We start from the raw sequence: 26,159 nt of genomic DNA, 5'->3' as shown, positions 1-26,159 counted from the left end.
GTAAAGTTCTTGGTAGCCCTCATCTGGGTGGGAGCAGTTTCACCGCCCATGTTTGGGTGCACTTCTTCCTCTCCTCTTTCTCCACCTGGTTGTTGTGCTGTGATGTTGAGCTCCTCGGTGCACTAGGGTGGAAAACTGTGAAATCAATGAAGAGACTTTTCTGAACTTCTCAGGGCCTGCCTCTGTCTTTGTGGCTGCTTGATGGGCAGCCCTTCAAATTTCTGTGCTAGCCCATTACCCTGACTTTGTTATCCTTGTATGAAAGTACAACACGGGTGAGTGTGTAACTTCAACAGAGCCCACAGCTGAACAAGCCAAGGGTCTATTAGTATTGCACATCAGACTAAACATTTTTTTTTTTGAAAGAAAAATGAAGACTCAAGTTACACGCTTTGGAGCTTGGCTGTTAGGTATCTTTCACCAAATCAGAATTAATTTTTTTTTTTTTCTCAAAATGAAAGCTTGTTTCAAATAAGTGTCCTTTGGTTCTCCAGGGCTTTTTAAAACTGGTAGCATGCTTTAAAGTTTCCTTTTGTGTTTTGAGGGATGAAACTCAGGAATTCAAGGTAATTTTACAAAACACATTCTGTATGAATTAAGTAAGTTTCTGTATAGCAAGCTAATGTTGTATTTCCTGAGCTGTTGTTTTGAAAACACTGTATTGAGACTGAGTGTCCTTTCTGAGACTTTCATTCCCCACACCCCTAATGAACAACAACAAAGAAGCCCCCATGAATTGCCAAATGTTGTGAGTACATAATGGAACCTTTTGACTTTATTGAAGAGTTCAAGTTCCCTGTTGCTTTACCACATACATTTTTTTACAAGTCTGAAAAATCAGGCATTACTTCAGACACTGAGGACAGGTTTTCAAAAGTCAGCAACCAAAATATCCACAGTATGTGAAAGCCTGGCCTGAATATGATTGCTGAGTGCATCTGAAATCCCTTCCTGTAAGACACAGTAGGTTAACTTGGGATCATTTGTGCTTCTTTGGGGCTTTTATATTGTCCATTTACTTTTTTGAGGCTTATTTAAACTTGATGGTTCTTGCAGCCTTTCTGGTCATGGCTGTGTCATCAGAGAGGCTGATTATTCCCCTGAGTAATAGGCTGAACAATATTTTCATTGCCTAGTCTGAAGCTTGACATAATCTGTGTTTAAGCCGTTGATGAATTTGAGGTAGAAAAAAGTTCCTAAATAATTATCAGATGAGAGGTTTTCCTATGAAATGACAGATGGCTAGAGGTAGATGCCTCAAAGGACAGTAAACTCGTTCTAGAGGGTGGAACTAGTTGAGGGTGGAAGGATTTTTACGTGTTGAATGTTGGGATAGCTGATTAGTATCTTGGGTTAACCCAGATAATCCTGCATCCCGAGCTGCCAATGCAAAATACAGTTTGTGCCTAATATTAGAGCCCTGGGTGGTGTGAGCAGCAGTGTGCCTGCAGAGCAGCTTCCTGCACAACGTGTCTCCTCAGCAGGAATGCTGAGAGTGGTGCTGGCTCTGTCTGAGTTTTGGTCCAGATGGGTCTGGCCCATCCAGTTGCTGAAGTGCAACAAATCAGGGCCCTGTTCTCAGTCAGTCTGCAATAGTTGTGGGCGCTGGTGATAGCAACAAAAGCTTTGTTTGTACCAACAGGGAACAATGAGGTCAGGCACAAGCTGTTGGAACTATGAATGCATTTTTAAGTGCTGAGAATTAGGAATATTTTATTAATTCTGGGAGACCTGATTTTGTAGCTTATGCTAGGGTCTCCCTTGTGATACTCCTCCCAGTTAAAACACAAAGGCTTGCCTAATCTAGGTAAAAGAATTTCTGTGGTGTTGAGAGTGATTTCTTCTAATTTGCCCACATCCTAAAGGAGAAGTGGTGTTTAGCAGAGGCAAAATAGTTGGTTGCTCAGGAGCGCATCAAGCTCATTAGACTTGGGAGCTTTGAAATCCTGAGACCAATGAGCGCAGTGTATGTGCAGTGTAACTACACAAGGTCTCAACATTTTGAAGCCTGGATCTTTTTCAGTTCTGCCCTCACAAAGACAGAGGTTTTGTGGCCTTCTGGTTGCTGTGAATGTTGAAGGCTGCAGTATTAGAACTAGGAAGGCAGGTCTTGTTTTACATCTGGCTGAGCTGACTCCCAGGATGTCTGTGGATGAAGCTTAGGCTGGCTGGTTGGTGGTACTCCTTCCTCAGTTGGGAGAAACAAGGGGCTGTCTGTTTTAACAAAAATGAATGCCTGCCAGTCTGATTTCTGGAACATAGGAACTACAGTAGCAGTATGGGGAGACTGAGGTAATAAAATAGGATCACCATCTCGATATGTAGGTGGTGTAAACAGTGTCATTATCAGTTTTGATCTTTTGAGATATTAAAATAGTTAATTGGAAAATTCAACTGTAGGTAACACCATTGGTTATCTTGTGGTGCAGAAGACAGATTTTCAGCCTTAGTGGAGAAAGAAAGCCATTGAGGCCCTTGTGCATTTGAAGTCACATTCTTGCTCTGCCTTGCTTTTTTTCACTGCTAAAATGGATTTACTTCAATAAGATAACTTTTTTTCTTTTGGTCAGTTCTGGACCCAAGCAACTCTGAAGAAACCCAGAATTTTTGATTCTTGTGAAAGTAGTGGCATCTACTTCTTTATGAAACCACAGTTTCTAATTTTGGCCATGAAATTGACACTTTGCTTATTTGATATGGATATATCACTTCTAGCAATAAAACATTTCCTCTGTTTCCCTCACATTCAGATACTAATGTGCCCTTTGTGTCCAGGAAAGCTTAGTGACAACTGTCTTTGATTTTCTACTAAAGAATGGTTTGTTCACTAAAGTAGGATTTAATCCATTTTGCAAATGAAATGTATTTCTCCTGCATTTTAGTGCCATTCATTTCCAGTGCAAGCTCCGTCCAAGGGCCAAAAAAAAAACCCTGGTGTAAATCTACTGAGTTTACTGAGATTACTTTAGGGATCTGTTTGGCACTGCTTATTTAGGATATGGACCTATAAAGGGCTGAGTGCCCTCAGCTCCCATCAATGTCAGCACCTTGTTGACTCATTTCCTTATGCTGAGTTCTTGCAGGATTCTTAGAAAGTTTTGTTTCCAACTCTGGTAGTACAGTAGTTAGCTGTGAAAAGTAATAGATAAATAAGTGTGCATTCCCAAGTACTTGAAGTTTTTTTCCTTTAAGTTCATATGTAGGGTGCTCAAGGCAAAAGGAATGAAAATTTTAACATTAAGGACTTGCACTCTGATGTTCCATCAGAAATATGAATGCAAATGAGTGTCCTTGTCCTTGGATTACCTGAGAAAGTCAAACCTGGAGGACCATGCTTGATGCAGGTGGAAATTGCCTTCTCCTGGCTTTATAATGGAGGAGGCTGATCCTCTTCCTTAGTTTCTAAGTGAAAACTGCATTTTCTTTTGTGTACCTTGTTTTTGTACCTTGTACCTTGTTTTTGTACCTTGTTTTTGTACCTTGTTTTTGCTCAGTTAAAGGCTGATGTGCATTTCTATCCTGATCATGTAAAATTCATTGTGTCAGGTAACTGTTTGCTGTAAGGGGGTAATATTAGAACTTGACCCAGCTTAGCTAGGTGAAAGAAAGCAATTTTTTCCTTGTTGAAGTGGGAACCTTTTTTCTGAGGTCGGTATTGACCCAATATGGGCAAGGGGGTTCAATATGACAGAGTTTTCATTCTTTAAAGAAGGAAATACAAACAATAGGTAGCAGTCAAGGACTATGCTGAAGAATATTTTTTAACAAGGTGAGTCCAATCTTTCTGTAAAATCAGGTACAAAGTATCTTTAGCTGGGACAGAGCCCTGGGAAGAAGGAGCCAAGGTGGAATAATTAAGAACTAGACTCAGAATGAATAGAGGTGCCTCAGACCTGTGCTCTGGGGAGTCTTTGGTTCCCAGATTTGGGCTTGATTTTTCATTTCCTGAAGAAAGAAACTGAAGTCACTGAAACTACAGTCTGCATGGTAATTATGCTGGGCTGTCTTGCAGGTCTTTGAAAATGTATCAAAAAACCTTGCAATTTCTTCAGTCCCTCCTGCCTGTGGCATTAATGAGAATATTGCCCTTCTTGTGTTAATTCTGAGAGGGCAGAAAAATCCTAGAGATGAAGGCATTTACATTTTTTTACTCCAAATTTCATGGTTTTGCATATTTATCAACACTTTCAGGAATAAAATGCAAAAGGATGCTTCTTCGTGGCCAGAATGTCACTTTTCATAGCTTTTCTAAATGATATTTAACTCTTTCTAAATGTTATTTAACTCTTCCTTCAAAAATTGTGCTGGAAGCAAAACTTCTTGCCATGGCTACCTTTTTTGCTAAGTATGTGTATGTTTGAGGTGGTTTTTGAGCACTTGAAGGCATTAACTAGTGTGTATCCACAGCAGTTCACATGCATGCTGTGGTATAAACGTGCATTACGAGATGCACTGTGCGTTGTTCTGCACCAGCCTATTTTTGGAGGTTTAGAGAGAGTTGTAATGACCATTTATACATGTTAAGGAGATGCACTTGTGTTATGTGCCCTGGGAAAGCCCATGCTGTTGTATTTCTGCCCAAATGATGACTGCTGCCTGGTTTTGGACATTGATAGCAAGCATGGCTGCCTGCAGCGTTTAGTGTCGAAATTCAGCACTCAGTGTGGGTTTTTTTAATGATGGTGTGGTAGGTAGGGGTGGGAAGGCAAAGAGAAGTTTGGTTAGAACCTCTCTTTTCCTGGAAGACTATCTAATTGTCTCCTTCTCCCTTTACTATTGAGCACCAGTGACCATTTCTCGTCTCGTTCTCAGATCAGACTCCCACACCAACGCGCTTTCTGAAGAACTGTGAGGAGGTCGGCCTCTTCAACGACATCGACTGCTCCCTGGAGCACGAGTTCAGGAAGGCACAAGAAGAAGAGAACAACAAAAGGGTGAGTCTGAGCACACCAAGCCCTTCCTCCCCTTTTGATTCCTTGAAATGATAAAGGAAGTGTCCTTTAATCTGTGAGAAAGCAGACTGAGCTCCACTACCTAGTAGTAACCTTTTGGATAGAAACTAGGTGGCACTATAAATTGTGACATGCTTCTTAAAACTATTGAAGCACTTGACAGAAATAAAAACCCCAAACCAACAAAAAACTGGTATTAAGTAGTAAAAAAAAAAGTGTAACTGTGTTTGCCAGGGTTTGATTCCAAGTCTCTGCTTTTAAGTAAACTATAACACAAACCACACACCTCTTGAGGGAGAGGCTTGGGAAAATTATATCATCTTTGAAGTGAGGATTGCAAACTGGCTCAAATATGTTACAGGGAAATTTGGCTTTATGAAAGGGCATTTACTTAAGAGCAAATTTTTTTCTTTTTGTTTTTTTTTTTTAATTCCTCCACAACACATTGCACCCTTGGATTTATTCATCATCAATACCAGCTTTATTGTGTTCCTGTATTTCTCATAAAGTATTCAAGTTGAGCTGGGAAACTTTGACTTGAAACATCTAGTAGATAACATATCCCGTTTTCAATTAATATTCTTTTAGTTTATTCTGAAGTTATTCTGTCAGTATTCCGAGTTTTAGGTTGAATTATATAGTACACCTTGTTTGTAAGTGTACTCCTGTGCCCAAAGATAGTTAAGAGTGTTTTCAGGGATCCTAAAGTGCTGCTAAAATTTTCAAAGAATCGTAAAAGAGCTTAATGCACTAGAGAGACCAGCAAGAAAAGAGGTAAAGCTGCGTGCTGGGGTGCAGAGCAGGAGAGGAGGCTTGTAGAAAGAGAGGAGAATCCAGGAGCAGCTTGGTTGTGGCTTACAAGGAAGGTATGGTTTATTTGTGGTTCATTAGGAAAGAGGCTGGGACAGACAGAGGAGGAGAGAGGCTGTGCCATGGTATGCTGACCAGGGAATAAGAGTGTCCAAACGTGAGAGAGTTCAAGTTTTGGTCAAGTATTGGGAAAATAGCACGGACTGACCCTCACAGATTTGTGTACTGGACAAATGTTAGGAAACAGCCATCTATTGAGATATATGTATCTAGTTTTAGGCTTGCTAAAAAATTTGCAGTTTAGGTTCTGCTGAGGGGAGTCTTAGTTAGAATCAGGGAGAACATTTCTGTACACTCCTACTTCTTTGCCATTACAGGATTTTTAAGTTGTTCTCTGTGCCTGGTGTTTATTTTGCAGGAATAGGAGAACAGGAGAAATCTACTGAGGTGGACCTGAGTGCAGCTAGCTCCAGACTGCAGCGCTTGATGTTGCAGAGAGATTTCAGTTTGTGAGGGATAGTTGCAAAATCTGATTAAAACCTAGACCAGGGCATCGAGTTACCTGATAATTCCAGCTGTTCAGCAGTCTCTGGGAGTCTTAATCTGCCCTCCTACCAACTCCTGCAGCTGCCATTGGTGGTCTCCAGGGAGAAAATAAGTGATCAAGGGGGTGGGAAATTAAAAAAAAAAAAAAAGAAAAAGAAAAAAAGGGGTGAAAAAGGTAAAAAAGTAAAGAAAAAGAAAGGGTCATAAGTCCCACTAACTGGCTAACCTGTAACATTTGCTCTGTGTTTCCAATTAGTCTGCTGTATGTTCATTCTTACATTACTGACTGACTGTCAGATAGGAATCTGAAGCAGGCCCCAGCAGGGCTTTGCACAAATGCAAGGGACAAAGGCCAAGACAGAAGGAGACTCCTTGGGCTGCAGCTGTCCCCAAGGAAATGCTTCCAACAGCCTATCCCTGGAATATGAGTGTGATGTAGTGTTGGCCTAATGGACCTACCAACACATGGAGACTAAGGTTAACTGCATGGAAATCTTACTCACTGCACAGAAAAGTCTTCCAAAAATATTTTTGGTCATATTAATTTCTCTGGACTCTTGAAAGAAACAGTTTTGTTTATTTTAGTATATTACTGTGGCTTAGCACACAGCTTGACACTGAAATCTTGTAACAGAAAAAACACTTTCAATCCTCATTGGCTTTTTGCTCATTGAGAGTCATACTTTGAAAAGTCAGAGGATAAAGTTCAAGTAGCTGCATTTTTTTACCTTTTTTCTTTTTTTCTTCTGGGTGGGAGCCCATGGATAATCCATGAGAATTTGTTGTGATGAAGCTGGTTATGCAGACTGGTGACTTTCCAAATTAGCTGTGAAGTTCAGAGTACATGGGTTTAAGAACTCCATGTGTACCTTTTTTTCTAAAGGTACTATTGAGTGGAAAGCACTTGCATTAATATCCCAGCTTCCTATCCAGGAATAAATCACTTGGCATCCTTCTGCCACAGTTGCTCATGTGCAAAGTGGAAGAAGTGTCTCTTTATGCCTCTCATACTTGGTATGCCTTGTGCTAGTAAGATCATCTGTCAAGGACCCCCTCTGACAATGTATGTGGATTAGCCTTTGCTTGGGGTCTGAGGGGACTCAGGGTACAATAATGATGATGATGATGATGACCTCCAGGACCTGAACTGAGAAAAATAAAGCTATAAATGGAAGTGAGTTTGTCTGTTGGTTTTGGCCTGTCTGCTGTTTATACCATCCTATATTAGCTGGAAGTCTCTCCTTGAGAAAGACCTGCTCCCTAAATGCAAGGGATGCTACAGATCAGCAATAAGCATATGGATAAGCATGTGAGAAAGGGGCTTTTTCCATCCTCCTGATGGCACTCTTCCCAACACAAGCATCCTGCCTCCCAAATTCACCACCAAAATTAGCACAGGTGAAAGCATACCTATACTATATTTCTACTTGGAAAATTGTAAATGCCAAAGTTCTTGGGAACTTGAGGCAGACAGCAATTGACAGCTCAGACCCAGACAGAACTTGCAACCCAACTCAACAAGGCAGGTAGTGCTGGCAGACCACATGGCCATTTTAGCCCGCTGGCTGCAGGTTTTAGGCTTACACTGCCTGGAACATTAGGTATCCAGAGCACTTGCAGTGGGTTGTAATTGCAAACACTTGACCTTTGCTGCTGCTGGACAGGCCCTGTTGTCACATCTTGTTCTGTGCATTGAGTTGGGGCTGAGAGGATCCTGTCAGAGATGGGAAGAGTCAGGGTCTGCTTCTGAATAACTTGGTGGACCCACTTGTTAAAATGCATCTAGCCTGACGTCCCTGTGTGAAAGGAGAAAAAGTGGAAATATGATTGTAGCAAGTAGAATATTGCATCAAATAGCATTTACAAATAGTGAGCTGGATATTTTCAACATGAGGGCATGTTTAAAATCACATTCTGCATATGCTGGAATTTGGATGCATATTTCCTAAGACTTATCCTGAAACTTTGAAATCTTGTCACCACTGTTCAGGGCTGCAAGATGTATGAATAATGCAAATGAGGCAGGGAAATGGCTATCCTTAATTACAACTTGGTCGTCATGTGGGTTGTTCAGTGTCAGCTCAGGAAGCTCATCAGTCCTCTACATGGCCTAATGTTCCTGTCCTAAGTGTACTATCCTAAGGCAGGCACCTCACTGCTAGAAAAGCATCAGCAAATTGAAATGGCTCAGTGAAGAAGAAGAACAAAACCAAAAGCAAAGCCTTTAAGGGTTAAATAATTTCAATCTGCAGAAGGAATTAAAATCCTGAGTATCCAGTTTAGCTGTTGTGTCAAAAAAAGGATGATGCTACAGACTGATGTGTGTTTGAAAGACTTATATTTGGCTCATACCTTCTAGGATCTCCTTCTACCTTGTATATATTTCTGTGTATCAGTATAAGAAGGTGGATAAAATGCACTTGTCTAGCTTATAGCACATCACTATTTCATGCTGAGCTCAGTGACTCTCTGACCTCCAGGTGAAATTTCATGCAAATATTTGCTGAATGTCATAGTTTGGTACTGTAGCCTATGAGTGTAGGGAAGATGATATAACTCAAAGCAAGCTAGAAATGATATAATCTGTTCCTAAAGTAGTATAGTTGGGTGAAAAAAATGAACTTAATTTCCACATCTTGCTTAAATTTCATGCAATGTATATCTAGCCCATAGATTTTCCTCTCTTTTGGAAAGTAATACAGAAAAATCATACGGGATTTTGTCTGCATTTAGTAGTTGACATTACAGCAGCTGAAACTAGCAGTGCAGTAAATCACCCTTAGCCAGGAAAGGGTGATATGTATGGGGTCATATGTACCCTTATACGAGAAGAAAAAATATTTATATGTTGATAAAGCACATTGTGTAAGTGTTTGGGTTTTAGAGGCCTGTATTGTAATACTAATAGGCTATGGGGTAATGCTGGCACTGCACTCCCTTGGTGAAAGAACAGGGATTAAGGTTGGCTTGGCTGATGGGTGACAAATTAGCCCCAGTTTTCCCTGGTAAGTACTCTGAAACCCCAGTAGGGTCCTGGAGAAGAGCAGTGTGCTGGTAGACATTTGAGAGGCAAGTGCTCTGAAAGGGCTGAATTTCACATGTGAAATAATACAAACCAAGAAGCTCATGAGCCTTTTCCTGGAGCACTTTTGACTCATTGTCCAGCAGTCTGTACAGTGGAAGGAAAGACCTAAGTTTAAATGCTTACTATTTTGATTTTTTAAAAAATTATGCTGTCATAAATACACATATGTACATGCTCCCTCCATTTGTCTAAACATGATGTGAGACCATCCATATTTTTTCAGTCAAAGGGCCCCCTGATTTCTTATTTTCCCACTGAGATTAAGTATCTCATATACTCAGAATGTCATAGTAGACACAAAGTAAGACTAGAAATTAGTATGACTAGAAACTGTTTATGTTAATAGAGTGCTTAAGGGCCAGAGTACCATTGTTGTATGGATTGTAATAACTTCAAGCTGTTACTTTATCAATCAGTTAAGCTGTTGTCAAGGTGATGGCTCAAAACTCTAAATTTCAAAGTCCAAAATATCACCCCACATTCAAAGTTTTCAGTACAATAGTTCCTATACTCTAAATACAATATCGGTATCTGTGAAGATGTAAGCATCCTCACACCATAACATTTTTTCTGAGTGACTCATTGAAGTACTGGAAAGATACACTGTACTCTGTATCTGAGTTTTTCTGGGGGTTATTCTGGATTTTCATATGCATTAATTGCATTGGGTTATTGTTCTGCTTTTTGGGTTCATTTTTTGGCTTGCAACACCCCTTTTTTCCTAATTAAATTAACTTTTGCATATTCCTATGAAGGTAAATTCTCTGTCACTTATTTTCTAAGGGAAAAAACAGATTCCAGAGGACATTGCTTTCCAGAACTCCTTTGTAGTGTGACACCAAACCCTCAAAGGAATCACATATGTGGAGTGAGAATTGCAGGGCGTCTCTCCACCATTCTGCCAAAAGAGCAGCTTTCTGTCTCAATTTGGTTCCTAAATCTCTTTAGCAGCATGGCCCCAAGATTCATAGACACCATCAAAGACATTTTGGTGCCTTGCTCTGACTGAAACAAAGCAGGAGTAAATCAGAGAGCTACCATAAAGGATCTGGGCTCAAGTGACATGCTGAAAATTGCACAGGAAGTCTGTGGCAAAGCCTCGGATTGATTCCATATCTTCTTGGTCTCAGCATAGGGCATCCCACAGACCATGTGTGTTAAAGATTTATCAGCTGTTGTTCAGTGTTGCTAAAGACAGGAAGAATGCTCTCCTCCTCTCTCCAGATGGGTAGGCTTGCTGGATTTTAACTTCTTAACCTTCCTAGGTCTCGTGGCAGACATGTGGTGGTTTGCTGTGTTTTGTATGGTGGCACTTCAGTCCCCGGCTTTATGAGTCCTGTTTTGAGCGCGTGTCTCCGTCCAGGCACTTCATTGCCACACTGGACTGTGTTACAAAAGGGGCACTTTCTGCAAAATGGCACAGGAAAGCTGTCAGGACAAAGCTGTTTGTGACCTTGCAGGAATATTCACAAGAATAGGCTTTAACTTAGGCTTGTTGCTCGTGGTACAGCATCTTATCATCTGCTGGCAGGAAGGACTCTCTTATCTTGAATGGAATTTTGAATGGATTTATAGGTTTAGATCCCCATACTCCAAGAGAAGACCTGAATGTTTTTCCAGCAGTAAGTTCCTGTATCATGCAGAAGGGCAATTCTTGAGGGCATACGTTTTTGATTCAGCTAAACCTCCCTAACCATTGTCCTTCCATGTTCTTCTGAATTCCAGCTGATGAATCATCCTTCAGAGCTCAGTCAGGACAGTCCACTTTCCTCCTTCTTATTATTGTCTCTCTCCCAAAGAAGCTGAGTCACCCTCTTGCAATGTTTGGAGGTTTGTTATGTTTTCTGTATTTTGGCTACCAACAACAAAAGGAGGCCTATCTGATTTCATTCTAACATTTTTTTCACAGCAACGCAGCAAAGTTGTGCCTTTTGCCTTGGTCTTCCTTGGAATGTTTTTAATGGCACAGCTTCCTCGTTACCAGTTCAGGTTTCAGCAGCAAGGACTGGATGGCACATGAAAAAGGGATAAACCTTTCCTGTAGTGGCATTTTTATAAGTCAAACTGTTAGGTAAAACCCCTAAATCTTGGCAGTCTCTTTATAGCATAAGCTCTGCTATTAAACACGAGCTCTTTGCTCCCCGGAGTGGGCTGCAGTCTCCATGGTTGGGTGGGTAATAAGATACTGCTGATACACTTCAGAGCAAGGTGCACTTTTCCTTTATTTATGAAGATAGACATGCTGGTCAAGGGCTTAATCACAGCTGATAAATCATTTTAGAAAGCCTATTAGAACCATATGGTGATCCTTCGTATTAACATAGTGTGTCTGTTTCGAGTCTAATAAGGCAGGGTCTCTTTCCCCTCTCCCTTCCCCCTGCCTGGCGTGCAAATTATTTATCTGTTTAAGTGATATTGCTTGCCTGGGGGCATTTCTCTCTACAAGAGGTACTGTTAATAAAGCAAGGTGAACTGAGGAAAGAAGGATTCTTTCTCTCCAGAGAGAGAAGCTGAGTGTTTTTGGTCTCCTTTGCTGAGAGGGGATTGCAGAGCAATTGTCCAAAAGCTGAGGCAAGGAAACCTGTTGGTTAAACCCTGGGACACTGTGGCATGGCCTTCACTGCAGCATAAGGTTGTCATTTTGGCCCAGGTGGTTACAATCCTGGAGCCCAAGAACCGCCAGGGTTGGGTGTGCTGACATTTCGGTTACCTCACCTTTCCCTCACTCGGAGAGGGCTGCTGCAGGAATAGATTCCACAGCCATCTAATGAGATCCACATTCGTGAAGTTATCCAGAGCCAAGTCCTATTTATCATTAATTGGTGGGTTTGCTTGCAGATCTTTCCTATTATTTGCTGATTATACCCCTACACATTTTATTATCTTGCCAAAATTCAAATGCTAATAATTTCTTGATTTATTGTTTATTTATAATACTGTCTACTGCCTAAATAGATGTAGTTAGAAGATTTCAAAACAGCAACAGCTCTTTTGCTGACTGGGTTTCTTTCACATTTTGCACATGGCAGTCAACTATTTATAAACCTCCATAGGGACTCCTAAACCTTTACAGTTGGGTTCCTCCCACAACTTCAGCCTCTTTTCTCCCTTTCTCCCCAAGGCAAGTCTTGTTTTTTTGGCATAAAGACAATGATGGTGATTGTTAGGTGGAGAAAATGTCCACAAGCTACGAACTGTGGGTAAGGATTTTAAATTTGTACGCCAAGCAGGATAAATTGGAAGTCGGAGACATCCAGTAGAGTGAGGTTATCTTCACCATAAAGTGGGAGATCCACATCTGAGTTGCTAGTGTTCTTTAGATTTACAGAATCTGAAACTGAAAAACTGAAGACTCATTTGTAAAGTGAGTTTGTGTGCAGCGGTGTGCGTGCTCTAGCATGTCCCATTTCCAGTAGGGCACAATTTTAACTTTTAAATCTGATGTACTTCAGAGTAAAGAAAGGAATAGTGGAGAGAAGAAATTAGCCAGGACAACTGGCCACATGTGAGGGCAGTTATTGAATGCCAGAGTGGGATGTATAGCCTCATACATCTCTGGGGCAGTTTCATTGACTTTAATGTAATTTAAGTTTTTAACCTATTACAACTAGGCAAAGATCTGAAGGGAGAAAAGCCTTGTTCAGAGACCAGAAAAAAACCTACTGTGCTCATGATGTGATGTCAAGTATCTGGGTAGCTGTCGCTGGCTTGCTAATATGTAAAAACAGGGCCTTTTAAAAATCATACCAGGGAGGTAAAAATTATATGTATTAACTGTTTCCTCATTCTGGTTTCTCTCTCTCATGCTTCTCTACAAAAGTTGCCAAATCCACTATTATTGAATAAATACCAGTATCAATGTTAAGCTTTTTTTTTTCCCCTGAAATGTGAGTAAACTGTGTGTGGCTGGGTCTGGTCCCTGGGAAGGGAAAAGACATCGGGTTGCCATGTGAATGTACATGTCAAAGTGCAGCTCTGCCAGCCAGTCTGGGGCTGGGTGGGGAGAGACACGGGGAGAATGAACTCAGTGTTACAAACCGTCTCTTTTGAATTTCTACAACCTATTAGTCACAGCAAGCTGCCCTTATTGATTTTGGTAAGAGAGGTCACTTTTAATCCTCTAAAGTGGAGAGAGCTACATGCACTCTCCATAGCATGACATTAAAATTGACACAGCTCTGCACCAGTTCTATGAAAAAGCCCTAAACCTAGATGGATTATTGCCTTGCTTTTCAATGGATACAAGCTGCTAAGCAGAGCATGCTAACCTAAATTAGGTGTAAAAGCTTTAAAATGCTTCGTAAGGAATGCACAACCAAAAGAAGCTAGAAAATATGAGAACATGCTAAAAGAGCTGCAGAAACAGGCCATTAGTTCTCAGATACTTATTTTCTCCATTTTAAAACATTTAAATGTCAACACAAAAGAGTAGAGATTATCATATAAAAGAACAAACAAAAGCTGACCTTACTCTATGATTATGAAGAAAGCTTTATTCTGGCTGATACCCCTTGCTAGTTTTGTTTATGTTCTTTAGAGAACTAAATCTTTGAATACAATTAGGACTCTCCGACTCGAATCTTAAGTGTGCCTCAAAATAAACAGCAGAGGTGAACTCTCAGCAGTTTTCTTTTCATCTTTGTTATCCTTGCTCTGACCCTTTTTTCCTGCCTAATGATCCTCTGTGGCATACTATTATGAAGAGAAATCTTGATAGAAAAATATGCTTAATGTGGATAGGAAAATCATTATGAGCCTGGAAAAGGTTTTTTTAAAAATTTCTTTGGAATTCCAGAAAATTACTAGTGCCCCTTTTGATTTTATGCTATTTATTTATTTGGAAATTTGTTCTTGGAAGGTATTACTGATTTTTTTTTTTCTGTGAGTCTCAGTAAATATTTACAATGTAGAGTTTAGGGAAATTTGTTGCCTTGTCATGCAAGCTTGGTGTTCTCTCTTTTCATTAGTTGTAGGTTTGCACCAGTATTTCTTACTGAAGGCTAGAAGTTCCCTTTCTAAATAAAATACAGCTGCAAAAGAAACAGTGACAAAAACCATTAAGGTACAAGAGTGAAGTCTAATCTGTGGAGCCTGTAAGAGGTGCCAGAGCAGCTTTCAGTAAATCATAAAAGTCCTCTACTGGTGGTCGGTTGAGAAGGTCTCTGAGCTCATTCTCAACAGAGATTAAAGTATGTGTCTGTCCGTGAGGCCAGCGTGGCTTCCCCTCCTACATTAGGAGATGCTTACTCTTCCTCCTCTTCCTCCCTCACCTGAGATGTGTGTGTGGGGTGCTGGTATTTTCTCCTTCTTTGTGGACTTAGCCTAGGGAAATTCAAAGCAGGCACAGAAAGGGAGCTGGCTTTTGGCTTTGTCACTGACCCTGAGACATGACACCTGGGAGAAAAGGTGAACGATGCCCAATCTGCTGCTTGCCTGGGCTTCTATCTGGCAGCATTTTTTTTTTTTTTTTTTTTTTTGTCCTAGCACTACCTTTCTTTTTCCTATCAAGGAAGAAATAAAAATAAGGTACCTTGCCAGTCTCTCCTTCTTTTTGTTGGAAGAGTCCTCCCTGATGTCACAGAGGGGAGAGAAAGAAGGAAGATGAGAAAGTAGGGGTTGCTAAAGGAGGCAAGAAATAAATGGAAGAAAAGTACCTTTCTTTTTTACTTATATAAAAGATGTATTCCTACCCCAGATCAGACTTTTTGGGGAAAATGGAAAGGAAAATTTACACAGAAGAAGAAGAAGGAAAAGAATATTACTAAGACATGAAAAAAGCTGAGGGCGGCTATCATGAGGCTGTTCAAGTGAGAGAGATAGAGTGAAAAATCAGCACTCATATGAAGCAGACATTAAAAAGACAGCTCTTTCTTTTTTAAGAAGTGGGATATCATAATATTCCTGTGATGCACTTAGCAAAATTGGGGGAGCAGAGATTGAGGAGTGTGAAAAGCAAAATTTGGTTTTCTCCCCACCATGCCCATCCTGTCCCTTCCACCCCCAATCCAAGGAAATGGAATTAGTTTCTCAGCTTAAAATTGAAATGAGATGTCAAGGGATGTGGCTGTACAAGGAAAGAGGAGACATGAAGGTGCTAAGTTGATGTTGGGTATTAGAATAGCTTTTCCCTGAAAGAGTGGAAAGGAAAGTCAGTCTGGACGCTCATGTTTCTGCTTTCTTTATAGTCTTTTCTAACGTATTCTTTCTCTCATCATACTCCTGTCTTATCTCTGAGATCTCTTTGTGTGTCCCTTGGGAAGTATACATCTGTGTAAGGCCTGTTCCTGTAATGACAAAGTAACCATGGCTCTTTCCCATTTATGCTATTTTTTTCCCAGTACAGTAAACTCATGCAAATGTAAATGCCAACATGTATGTTTCAGGAAAACCAGGAAAACTATTACGTGCGTTACACCTCTGCACATAAGTTCTTATTTTGTGGGTTATTGTGTGGCTGGAATCTTTTTCAGGTGCACCTCTTATATCCAAATTTCTTTTCTTTGCTTCATCCATCTCAGCCAGTTAAATGTGTATATAACTGATTTTCTGAAATGGGGCCAAAGTCCATGTACTTCAATAGCTCTTAAACATATGGTTAACTTCAAGCATGTGTGCAGGGGTTTGCTGAAGAGAGATAGTTTGCTGAATCAGGACTTCCCAACACCAAGATCTTAAATTGCAAACAATCCTCTATTTTAATGTGTTTTAACTACTGCCTCCCATGGACTAACAAAAGGTAACTCTTGTTAGTTGACTCCTGCAGATGAAGAAAGTTGTGCTTGGATAAACAGAAATTTAAGGGTAAACCAAATTTTTCTGACACCCTTCTGTGAGAACTATTTTTTTTACTTCTTCCTAATAAATAATTATGCATCATGAAAGGGAATAATGATCATAATTTCATGTTGTGATTAAAAACTTGTTTTTCTGGGGTAGATAGAAAAGGTCCACTACTTAAAAAAAATAAAAAGACATTTGTTATTGCTTTTTCTTTATTTCTTTTTTTTTTTTTTGAGATTTCTGTATTTTCTAGCTAAATAATATATGTTTGCCATGCTTGACCAAATAAATATCAGCCAGCTATCCAGTCTTCTGGACATGTAAATCTATGTGATTTATGGAGAAATATTTTTAAAAACAGTGAAAATGTGTATACATGTAAAAAACCCCAAACAAACTAAGAAAGCTAGAGACAAATAAAAATAAACAACCTAAAGCCCACCCCCAACCAAACCAACCCAACCCAACAGAACCAAATCCCACCCCGCAAAAAAAACCCAAAGAAAAAGGAAAAAACACAGCAAAAAATGCAGTTGCCTTGGTCATTCACTTACATTCCTCCATGTGAAGGGACAAATGGGACAGGCCTGCCTGCCCTATGTTGTTGTGGTTTTCTCCATCCTGAATCTCAGGTAGTGTGGTGTGGAAAGTAGATCCCACAGAGCAAATGCATCTGTTGGAAGGTGCAGGCAAGGAGAAAGAGTCAGTAAGGGAAATGTTCCTTTCAAAATCGTACTTGATAGGCTGTTAGTGATGGAGCGCTCAAATTGCCTTCCTGTTGACAGTTGGGTAAGGAAAAAAAGCATCTTTTGCTATTGAAGTTGATACACTTAATACATGGTTTTAAAACAAAATGTTCTTCCCTTGTTTTTGTGTAAGGTGGTAAGACTTAAAAGAAGCTGGGCTTTCTTCTTCTTTTCTTCCTACTTTTCAATGTTAGTTTCCTCACATTCCATCTTCAAGCCAGCTAATCTGTATCCCCTTCTTCTTGAATAGCATTATCCTGACAACAGAGCAGTGAAAAAAGCAGGGACTGCAGGACTTCTAACAATGCCACAGGGCCCCAGAAATAGGAATGCCCTGAAAAAAATGTGCTTCCATCCAGCTGCCCTTCATATTGTTGTCTCCCTATCCAATTTACTAGAGAATTTCCCACTGGCTCTTGGCTCATTCCCAAATGAGAATGTAATCTTTTAAAGATTACACTGCATAATGGAGGGACAAGGAGCTCTTTATTAACTGGGATGGGGAGTCACTTGCTATTAGGCAAGGGAAGGGGATGGGATGTAGTAGTGTTTTGTGAGCTCTGCTTTCTGCCCCTTCTTGTCTTGTCAGCAACAGGATGGCAGGTCGGGAGTGGGAATCCACTGCAGCTGCAATGTGGGAACAGAAATAATTGGATGTATCTTATGATTATGGCAATTACTTTTATAACATGAGGTATTATGCCATAACTATTATATTGCCAGCAAGATTAAATTGCTAACTTGATACCACAACATGTTTTCCAGGAAAATAAAAAAATAATTCTGCTTGTTCCAGAGTTGATGCATTCAAAGACTATTAATGCAGTGTGAAAGAGCTGAGCAACCAAGGAACCTGCAGTGCTGTCTGTACAGACATTGTCTGGATTGGACCCCTGTCACTTCCATGAACTCTGCCAGCTAGGCACCCTCACTCTTTCTGGGATGTAAAACAGTGTGGTACTCTGGTAATTTTAAATGCTCCTTCTCCTGTCAAGCAGATAAGCTTCTGCCAGTAATTGTTAGTAAAGAAATAATCAGAAGCTACACCTGCAATGGAGAAATTCTTGAAACTTCACAAAGAGACCAGTTTTGCTCATGTAAACCCACTGAACTGATGGGAAAGTTTAAACTTCAATGTATTTTCATACTGGGCTCTTCTTTTTACTACATATTTTGAAAATATTGCTCAATACAACGAATATCTGTACGTTAAATGATTTTAGATCACCTCTAGTGTGAAGTCATTTTTGCTGAATATGCAAATTGCTGAAATGCAATTTTTTTCTGGAACATGCAGTGTGTTTTTCAACGTTTTTTTAAAAATATTTTTTCATCCTCATGCATAACAAGTTCATAAATGAGAATTTTTCGTATAGCTGGTACAGATACTGCCTCATATAGACTGTTCATGATAGGAGTATAAGGTAACTTAATTATGCAGGAAGAGCAGTTTCCTTTTGTTCATCAGCTGGAAAATGAGTAGAAAATTTAATTTTGGAGACTTCAGAGATCTATCATGTGTTGGTCATTATGAGCAAATTAACTGGCTTCATGGAAAAGCCAGTTCTGATTCTGAAGAGAAATGCAGGTTAATAGTATAATTCTACAAATATTTTTATTACTTTTTATTTGGTATGTGATGAATGATACCTCAAGCAGTTGATTTCATTTTTACTGTGTGTATATTTAAGTCTTTTCACCCCATTGTGCTTTATGAAAATACCTGTTGTTACACAAAGCTATTGGGAACATTTGGAAAGACTGGACATGCAATTGTAAATCAGCCTCTTCTCTTTCTGGTGAAGAACTGGAGTTATGGATATCAAATTGAGGTCAAACAGGAGCATGTAACTGTATTGTTTTGTCAGGATTAGAAACCTCTAAATGACAGCCTGTACCTGATTTTATTATTTTTTTCCTCCTTCTTTCCTTCTGAATATGTAAACACAAAAAGAAGTAAATACGATTTCATGGTGGATATTTTTGTTCTGTAGCAGATACGACCAGTGCAACACGCAAACTCTTTGTCTCAATGACACAAACTCTTGGCTTTTTGACCTTCCTATTCATTTGAGCTTTGAAGAGTCACCTTAGGTAAAAGATGTTCTTGGTAACTTTCTGGGACTGAGAGCTCTGGGCACTATTAAGAAGGTTTTATTGTAAGCTGGTTTCACAATTTCCTTGTAGTGTCTAACCAGATGAACAAGGTTACCCCTCAATTTGATAACTACAAAACATTTTTTAGTCAGGTAAGGGTGTATTTCTATTCCCTTGGCTTGTATCATTTTCAGACCATTGTGTTTCCAGCGAGACATCCTGTATTAGTTTCCTCTGAGGGCTTTTCATTTTTGCTCCTGCTGCATTAGTTCCAAGCTGGTAGAAACAGTTACACAAGAAATCAACCTGTTTTCTTACATCTCCTATGCCCAGGGCATATTAATAAGTCTTTGGTTGCTGCTTGCTTTTGGAAAGAAGGTCAGGGTGGGTTTATTGCACATCTGCCAGCAGTCTGCAGAACGCTGGATCCTCATGGTGACCTGTGTGCCCACCAGGCAGGTGTTACCTTCCACATGCTGTGAGGAGGGAATCACAGGAAAAGGGCCAGCAGAGGATTGAGGGCCATACCTCAGGCTGTCACAGGGGTTTCACCAATTCTTGCCATTCATTTGCTTTCCTGACCTCTTTGCATGGTCTGCCTAAGCACCTTAAAAGCCAGCCTGTGGCTCAGGGCTTTAACTGCAGGCGGCACTGCAACATGATCTGCTGGAAATTGTAAAGTCAGTGATACAGATTTGTGTGAGCTTCTCTGTGCCCCCTCACTCTTAATAGGTAATAAAATATTAGCATTTCAGGGTGATGGGGGATTTTTTTGGTGTGACCCTGTGCTTAACTGCCATCAACACACAGGGGTAAAATTATTTCAGTTACAGGAGAAGTACTTGAATCCCACCTAGACAGTGGTGTGTTCAGAAGGTCTGGAAGTACAATTGGGTGGTTTTCTTCATTTTGTTGGTGTTACAGCATGAGCTAGTTTGAATATAATTTTTTCTTTCTTTTCTACAAATATTCCAGTGGAATTATTTTCAGCGCCAAAGGGAAATTTCTGTAAGACCTTGTCATAGGCCATGTTTTTGCATTTTTCTTGTTTTCCTGCCAATCTGTAACCTCCCTGTCTTTCTAACACTTGGAAAACTCTCTGCATATTTATGTCAGTTTCTGTGTCAGCTGATGTTGAAATAGGTTTCAAAACCACAGCCAGAACTTTTATTTACCCAAATATTTAGCTTTCAGTTTAACCTGACCCTAGACTGAGCACATCTGAGTTAAAGTAGCCCAACAAATCAGCAACTTTCTACCTCCTCTGACATGCGACTGGCTGTGTGGATACTCTTAGCTTGCCCTAAATATTATAAAGGGAGGGAAAGAAGCGTGTAAAGGTCAATGCTGTGGTTTACTTGAAGGACAGTGGTTTGTTAAAATCTGCTGTGACTCAATTGTTTTTGATACTCTGTTTATCATATCTCAGCTGAAAGATGCTAGGGAAGCTTCTGAGCTTTCCAGCAGCTAGAAGAGGAAGGTCTCACCAGCTTTTGTTTTCAAGAAGGAGCATGGACTATAAACTGCTTGCATGAAGCATGCTGCTGGCTGTATGTTTGCAAAGACCCGTGTTTGGATCCCATCTTAAAGTAACACTGTACAGCACACAACTTCTAAATTATGAGGCTTATTTTGACATTAAATCTTTCAGCTGGATGATTTTTTTTTTCTTTTTGCTTTAAAACAACGGGCACTTTTACAACACATAGAAAGTATTCGGTTCCTTTCAATGATTTTGTTGCTGGATGCAGAGACACGGCACTAGCATCTAGCAAGCAAATACATTCCTGTGGTGTTTTCAAAAGCATATGAGAAACCATATGTTTTCATAGGAAAACAGCTGTTAGCAAGCATATGCTTTCTGAGACAGAGTGACACATTAAAAGGGCAAAGTAGGACCACGGCTTGTCTTCTAAGTTGAATAAAGCTGGCAATAACTGTCTCTTTCAATGTACAGTGGCACTGCATGTAGATATTGCCATGTGGAGTTGTAGCTGGAAGGAGGGAGACAGATTAACGTCTACAGTCTGCAGCTTGGAAGAGACAATATAAATCTCTGTCCTGCTCTGAGCTGTGAATGCCTCTGTAGGAGTTATAGTAACAGACAAATTAGCATAATGTAATTGGCTGGCAAGGTCAGCCCCTCTCCAGGAGCATTAGCAATGTTTACTGTAAGAAGAGACAGACCAAGTATTGTAGGGTAGCACATTGTCTGTCCTTTTTGAAGGAAGAATAACCATTTTGGACTCCCTACATCACAGACTTCACCATATCTTATTAAAATTCAGACGATCATATTTCTGCCTTAAAGAAAATAATCTAACGGAACAGCAATGTATATTCTCTACTATCACACAAATCTTTATTCTTTATGGTTTTGCTTTGAACCTCATTGAATTTACTTTTCTCTCTTTCTCTGTTGAATAGTTTTTCTCTGGATGCTAAACTTCCATATGCATTCCTGCCAAAACCCAATAAATCTTGTTGAGAGAATTAAAATTTCTGGTCTTATTACATGTGAGACAATTAGTAAATCCAGTCAAACTTATCAGCTTTCTTGTTTGGCTCTTTGAAAATGAAAACTCTGAGCAAAATTCCGGGCCAGCTCTAGCAATCCAGACTCACTGGATCCAGCTTTGCAAACCTTGTCACAGCTGTAGGTGAGAAATGGAGGTGATGTGTTTTGAAGTAGACCTTCCACTGAGTCACAAAGAGCTCTGGATTTTCAGCCTTTATTTCCAAAAATGAAAATGTGTAGCATGCATTTGAAATGAATTCAAGCATTTAGTTATGAAAATGTTGGAGTAATGGATTTCAGAATATCATACAGGGGTCACATTGCCTTTTCTTATGTAAACAACATGAATGGTGAAGATTGTGATATTAAATACTGTCTGTGTCAGGGAACTGCCCCTGTAATTTTCTTATACAACTGGCAGAAAGGCTAAAACATACACAGAATCACCTTCTGGGCACTATCTTACTGGAAAACCTCTTTCCTTTTGCTTAGACAGTGTGATCCAATGGACTTGAGAACACAGTCCATTCTGTTGTCTTCTGGTGATGAAGAAAAACCAGGTAGCGTTTCCTGGACCCTTCAGTAGCTATTTTTTGAGTCTTGTGTATTAAATATGTAAGTGAGGTTGTTTTAAAATGAGCAGTGGTCAAGGTTGAAGGGTAATATTGCTCTTCTTAATGTGGATACCCAGGAGCTAGTGGCTCGAGAACAGGATCATGGTGCTACTTGTGCCAGGCTGGAACTCCTGATCCTCTTCTCTGTTCTTCAACTTTCAGCTATCACATTGCTTAGGTTGTAAACATCCCACTGACAGCCACTTTCTAGGCAAAAACTGCTGTGTGGAGGAGAGCACTCAGAATTAACAGTTCTCCAAGTGCAGCTAGGTTGTTGCTCAAGGATGCCTGCCTGCCCTGTTTAATTCATGGCTTAGCTCAAACTCCTGCCAGAATCATGTTTTTCCTCCTTGAATGAAGTCATCTATCTGGCTGGGTCACACGAGGAAGACCAAATATACAGGAGGATGAAAAATTTTTTACTTAGGAAAAGGAGCATTGTGGCTCCTCAGATGCAGTGAGAACTTCACCAAGGCATTTCAGAAGCATGTGGTACTCCAAAGGAATGGTATGTAATTTCCCCAGGATGGCTCCACACCACATTTAATTAGTGTGACTGGAAGCGTGTACATCTGGATGATTGTCTGGTAGCATTATCAAATATAGTGCAGCTTCTTTGTTTTTCTCTCCATTTCCTTCACTCACTCAGAAAAGAAGCTGAACCAAACATATCCTGCTTTTACAACTGAGAATTCACCCCCTTCATCACAGCCACCACCACCATATAACCTCAGTAAGATTTTTAGCCTAACTCTTCTGGAATGGCTCACAATTTTTAGTGCCTGTATTGGATCTACAGCCAGGAATCCTTTAATTGGATACAATTTTCTGCAGATAATGAGCTCTCCTTTTCTGAAGAATAGATCCTGCAATGTTGTCTGGACTTTCTGGATTTGAGTATGCAGTCATTATTCTCCTTTACTGATTTTCATGTTTCTCTCATGTTTACAGCTACCAAATAACTGTTCTTTTGTCTCACAGTTCTTTTAATGGTATTCATTATATAACTATTTTCTGTGTTGGTTGAAGTATCTTGATTATGATTCCTTGTCATTTTTCTGTGTTTGAAATGCATGCTACTCTAAAGTCCTGTGGAGTTCTCTTACAGAAAAACCTTCTTCTGCTCTGTCACTCCTGTGTTACATTGCCTTCCTAGGTACACTGTACTGTCTCTAAAAGCTATTCCCTTGTTCCTTCCAAGCACTGTGTAGCTGTTGAAGGTCTTTGTCCTGTTTTACATGTAAGGCAGAAGAATTTGAAGTAATTTGATCAAAATCATGCAGTAAATCTGTACACGGGGGAGGAAAAGGATGTCTGTGCAGTTCCCAGTCTACCTGACCAGCAGAACACATTTGTTCTGTCCAAGGACTTATATTTTTGATCTTTTCTGCTGTCCCTTTCCTGGGAGGTTATATGTCCAAGCTTCATACCAGCTTGCTTACTTGTTATTTTTCCCATTAACAATAGCTCTTCTTCCAGAGATCTCCATCTGTGTTTAAGAGCAAGTCATGTGCCTTCATCAGTGGATGGTCAACTCTTTCTTGCAGAAGGACCAATATTGGTTTATCTTTCTTCCAAGCATGTTTATTCTCCTAGTCTTACTTATTTTTTTCCCTGCCTCTCTGTCACTTGCTGAAACCAAGGCAGAGGTGGACAAGGGCTTCTTCTCCTTAACCAGACTGCTTACTGGCTTTGAGAACTCAGAGAACACTTTCTTGGAATCTCTGTTTGCCAGTAGCCCTTGCTGTACTCAGCAGAAGTGAGCCTCCTTTAACTAGAAGTGTATCTAACATTTTGCCTTCAGTGTAGACACTCTGTTTGCCTTTCTAAACCTTACCTTTTTTAACTCTTGTGGCTACAAAGGTTATTAATTTTTGTCTGAAGGCTTCCAAATTATGTACTTGATTTTATTTAAGTTCTTTCAGTTCAAGATCTAAACTAAACTAAACTAGCTCTCCTCTCCCAAAGCATCGACCTAAAATCGATTGAAGTGATTGTGGATCCTGCAAAACTGCATGATTGCCTTTGTGATTGCTTCCCAGGAGACCTGGTGAATTAACTTGACCCTGACTTGACATCTTGGTGTTCCTTTTATGATTTTCACTGATCAAGATGATTTTCATACCAGCTTACTCAAAAACCTGCTTCACTGGTTAAACCTATGATCTCTCATTATGCTGCAAATGGTTTGTCAGGGTCTTTTTGTGGCCATCATTAGCCTTCACTCCTGGACCTTTCCCAGCCTTTTGTTTGAGTGCCCATGTAGTACTGCCCTGTAGCACTAGCCTGCCAGGCCCAGCACAGCTGGCACAGTGGGTTGGGGGTAACAGAATATTTAGGAGATGCATTTTATTACCAGGGTAGCAGCATTTCCACTTGACTTCTTAGCAGAAAAGTTAAACCTGATGGTTTTCTGCTTGAAACTGTCTGAATGGAAAATCACTGGCTGTTTTGCTGCTACCATCCTTGCTCTCTTTACCAACTGCTCTGTCTAAGAAATGTTCTGGTCATTGAGTGCAGTCAACAGCCAGGGCTGTAACTCATGCACAATGCCAATAACTTATGCCAGTGAAATCAGTGATGAGAATTTCAAAGAAGCTTTAAATAAAATACAACAGATTTAGATGCCAAAGTGCTGTCTCTGTGAATTTGCTATTAACAGATTATAAATGGTTTGCATAATGTTGAAAAGCCTGGTGCCTTCAGTTAGCAGTATCAAAGGCTTGTTTAAAGCAATTCCTGGAGGAGTGCTGCCCTCCCCCTCCCAGCTTTCTGTTTCATGATGGATAAAAACAAAACTCCTCACAATAAAGAAAGGAAAGCCAGGTTTTCAACTACCCTCTGACTGGCCTCCAGATCTGGCAGCTGCTTTTGGATGTCTAATTGCTTGTCCTGCAAAAGTTGACATGCACCTACTCTGAGAAGGTTCTTTGAGTACCCATTTAGTATGTGCACTCTGATTTACAGAAATGAAATGATAGCGCTGCAAAAAACTCAAGCAGACCTCATAATTCTGTTTCTTTTAATGATCATCTTTTTATTTAAACTTTTCTGGTCTTCTCAATTCATAGATAAGTACTAGATGCAAGGAAACAGTGCAAAGTAAAGGACAAGGCACTGGACGGGGAGAAAAGAGCACTTGCATTGAGTCCTGATATTTGGCTGAACAAATCACTTTGTCTTTTTCTTCTTTCCTCTTTCCTTGTTTTGGCTCTGGTCTCTGAGGCTTGTGGGCAAGTGTTGTCCATCAATGTGCCTATATAGGTTTTACCACAATTTCCTTGATTTCAACTAAGGCCTTTAGGAATTACACCTAGTAAGTATCCCAGCAAATTTCTTTCCTTTTTTCGCATGTCTCTTAGCAGCCCTTCTCCATTTGAAATGCATGGCAAGCTCCCTTGTTTACAGCAATCTAATGGGACCATAGTTCTGTTCCTGAGATAATATTACAGATATAAGCCAGTTTTGCCTTAGACAAAGTTCTATGGAGAATATATTTTCTTATAAACATGCTATTTTCAAAAGGGTTTGTTGTTTTGTGTTTATTGGTGTTCCATCTGCTCTAGAGAATACATTTGAGAAAAACTAGCTCCAGCATGGCATATAATGTTTCATTAGCAGGCATAACCTTGTTTATTTGCTTTTTAAAATTGTATTTAGAAAAGGAAATCAGTTTGCACCATTGACATGCTGCCAGGTTCCTGTTTATAAATGTCACAATAGGCAACTTAGAAGAAATGAAATAGTCAGTTTATGGCTTTTGCATAAAGAATGAGAGAACTGGGTAGAGCCAGGCAGCCAGTTGTGCTCCCCCTGGTTTTTAGCCTCCCAATTAGCAGGAGTTAATGTGGTGTTAGCAGTGCAAAACACCCTGAGTGACCCAAACTGGGCTTTGCACACTTAGTGTTACTGATCTTCAGCTGAACAGAAGAAGCTCTTTGTGCTATGTTGCTTTATTGGACAAGTAATTGTGCATGAAACAAGCAACCCTGAGGAAAAATGGGAAATATC

At 40.1% G+C, this 26,159-nt stretch overlaps 1 protein-coding gene across 1 annotated transcript in view; it reads left to right on the top strand.

Annotated features, from left to right (window-relative positions):
* CREB5 (cAMP responsive element binding protein 5) overlaps positions 1-26,159 on the top strand; it is a gene marked incomplete at both ends in the record, with an annotated part of 250,314 nt that overhangs the window by 49,096 nt on the left and 175,059 nt on the right. Inside the window, one exon of the mRNA XM_084226765.1 lies at positions 4,813-4,934. Within this exon, the coding sequence (XP_084082891.1) occupies positions 4,813-4,934 (122 nt within the window). The remainder of the gene's footprint in view (positions 1-4,812; positions 4,935-26,159) is intronic.

Source organism: Fringilla coelebs (assembly GCF_963513975.1).
Source record: "Fringilla coelebs genome assembly, chromosome: 1".
In the NCBI taxonomy this organism is placed as follows: Eukaryota; Metazoa; Chordata; class Aves; order Passeriformes; family Fringillidae; genus Fringilla; species Fringilla coelebs.
The sequence above is the reverse complement of the archived record's forward strand: the minus strand, read 5'-3'. Positions and strand labels throughout refer to the sequence as shown.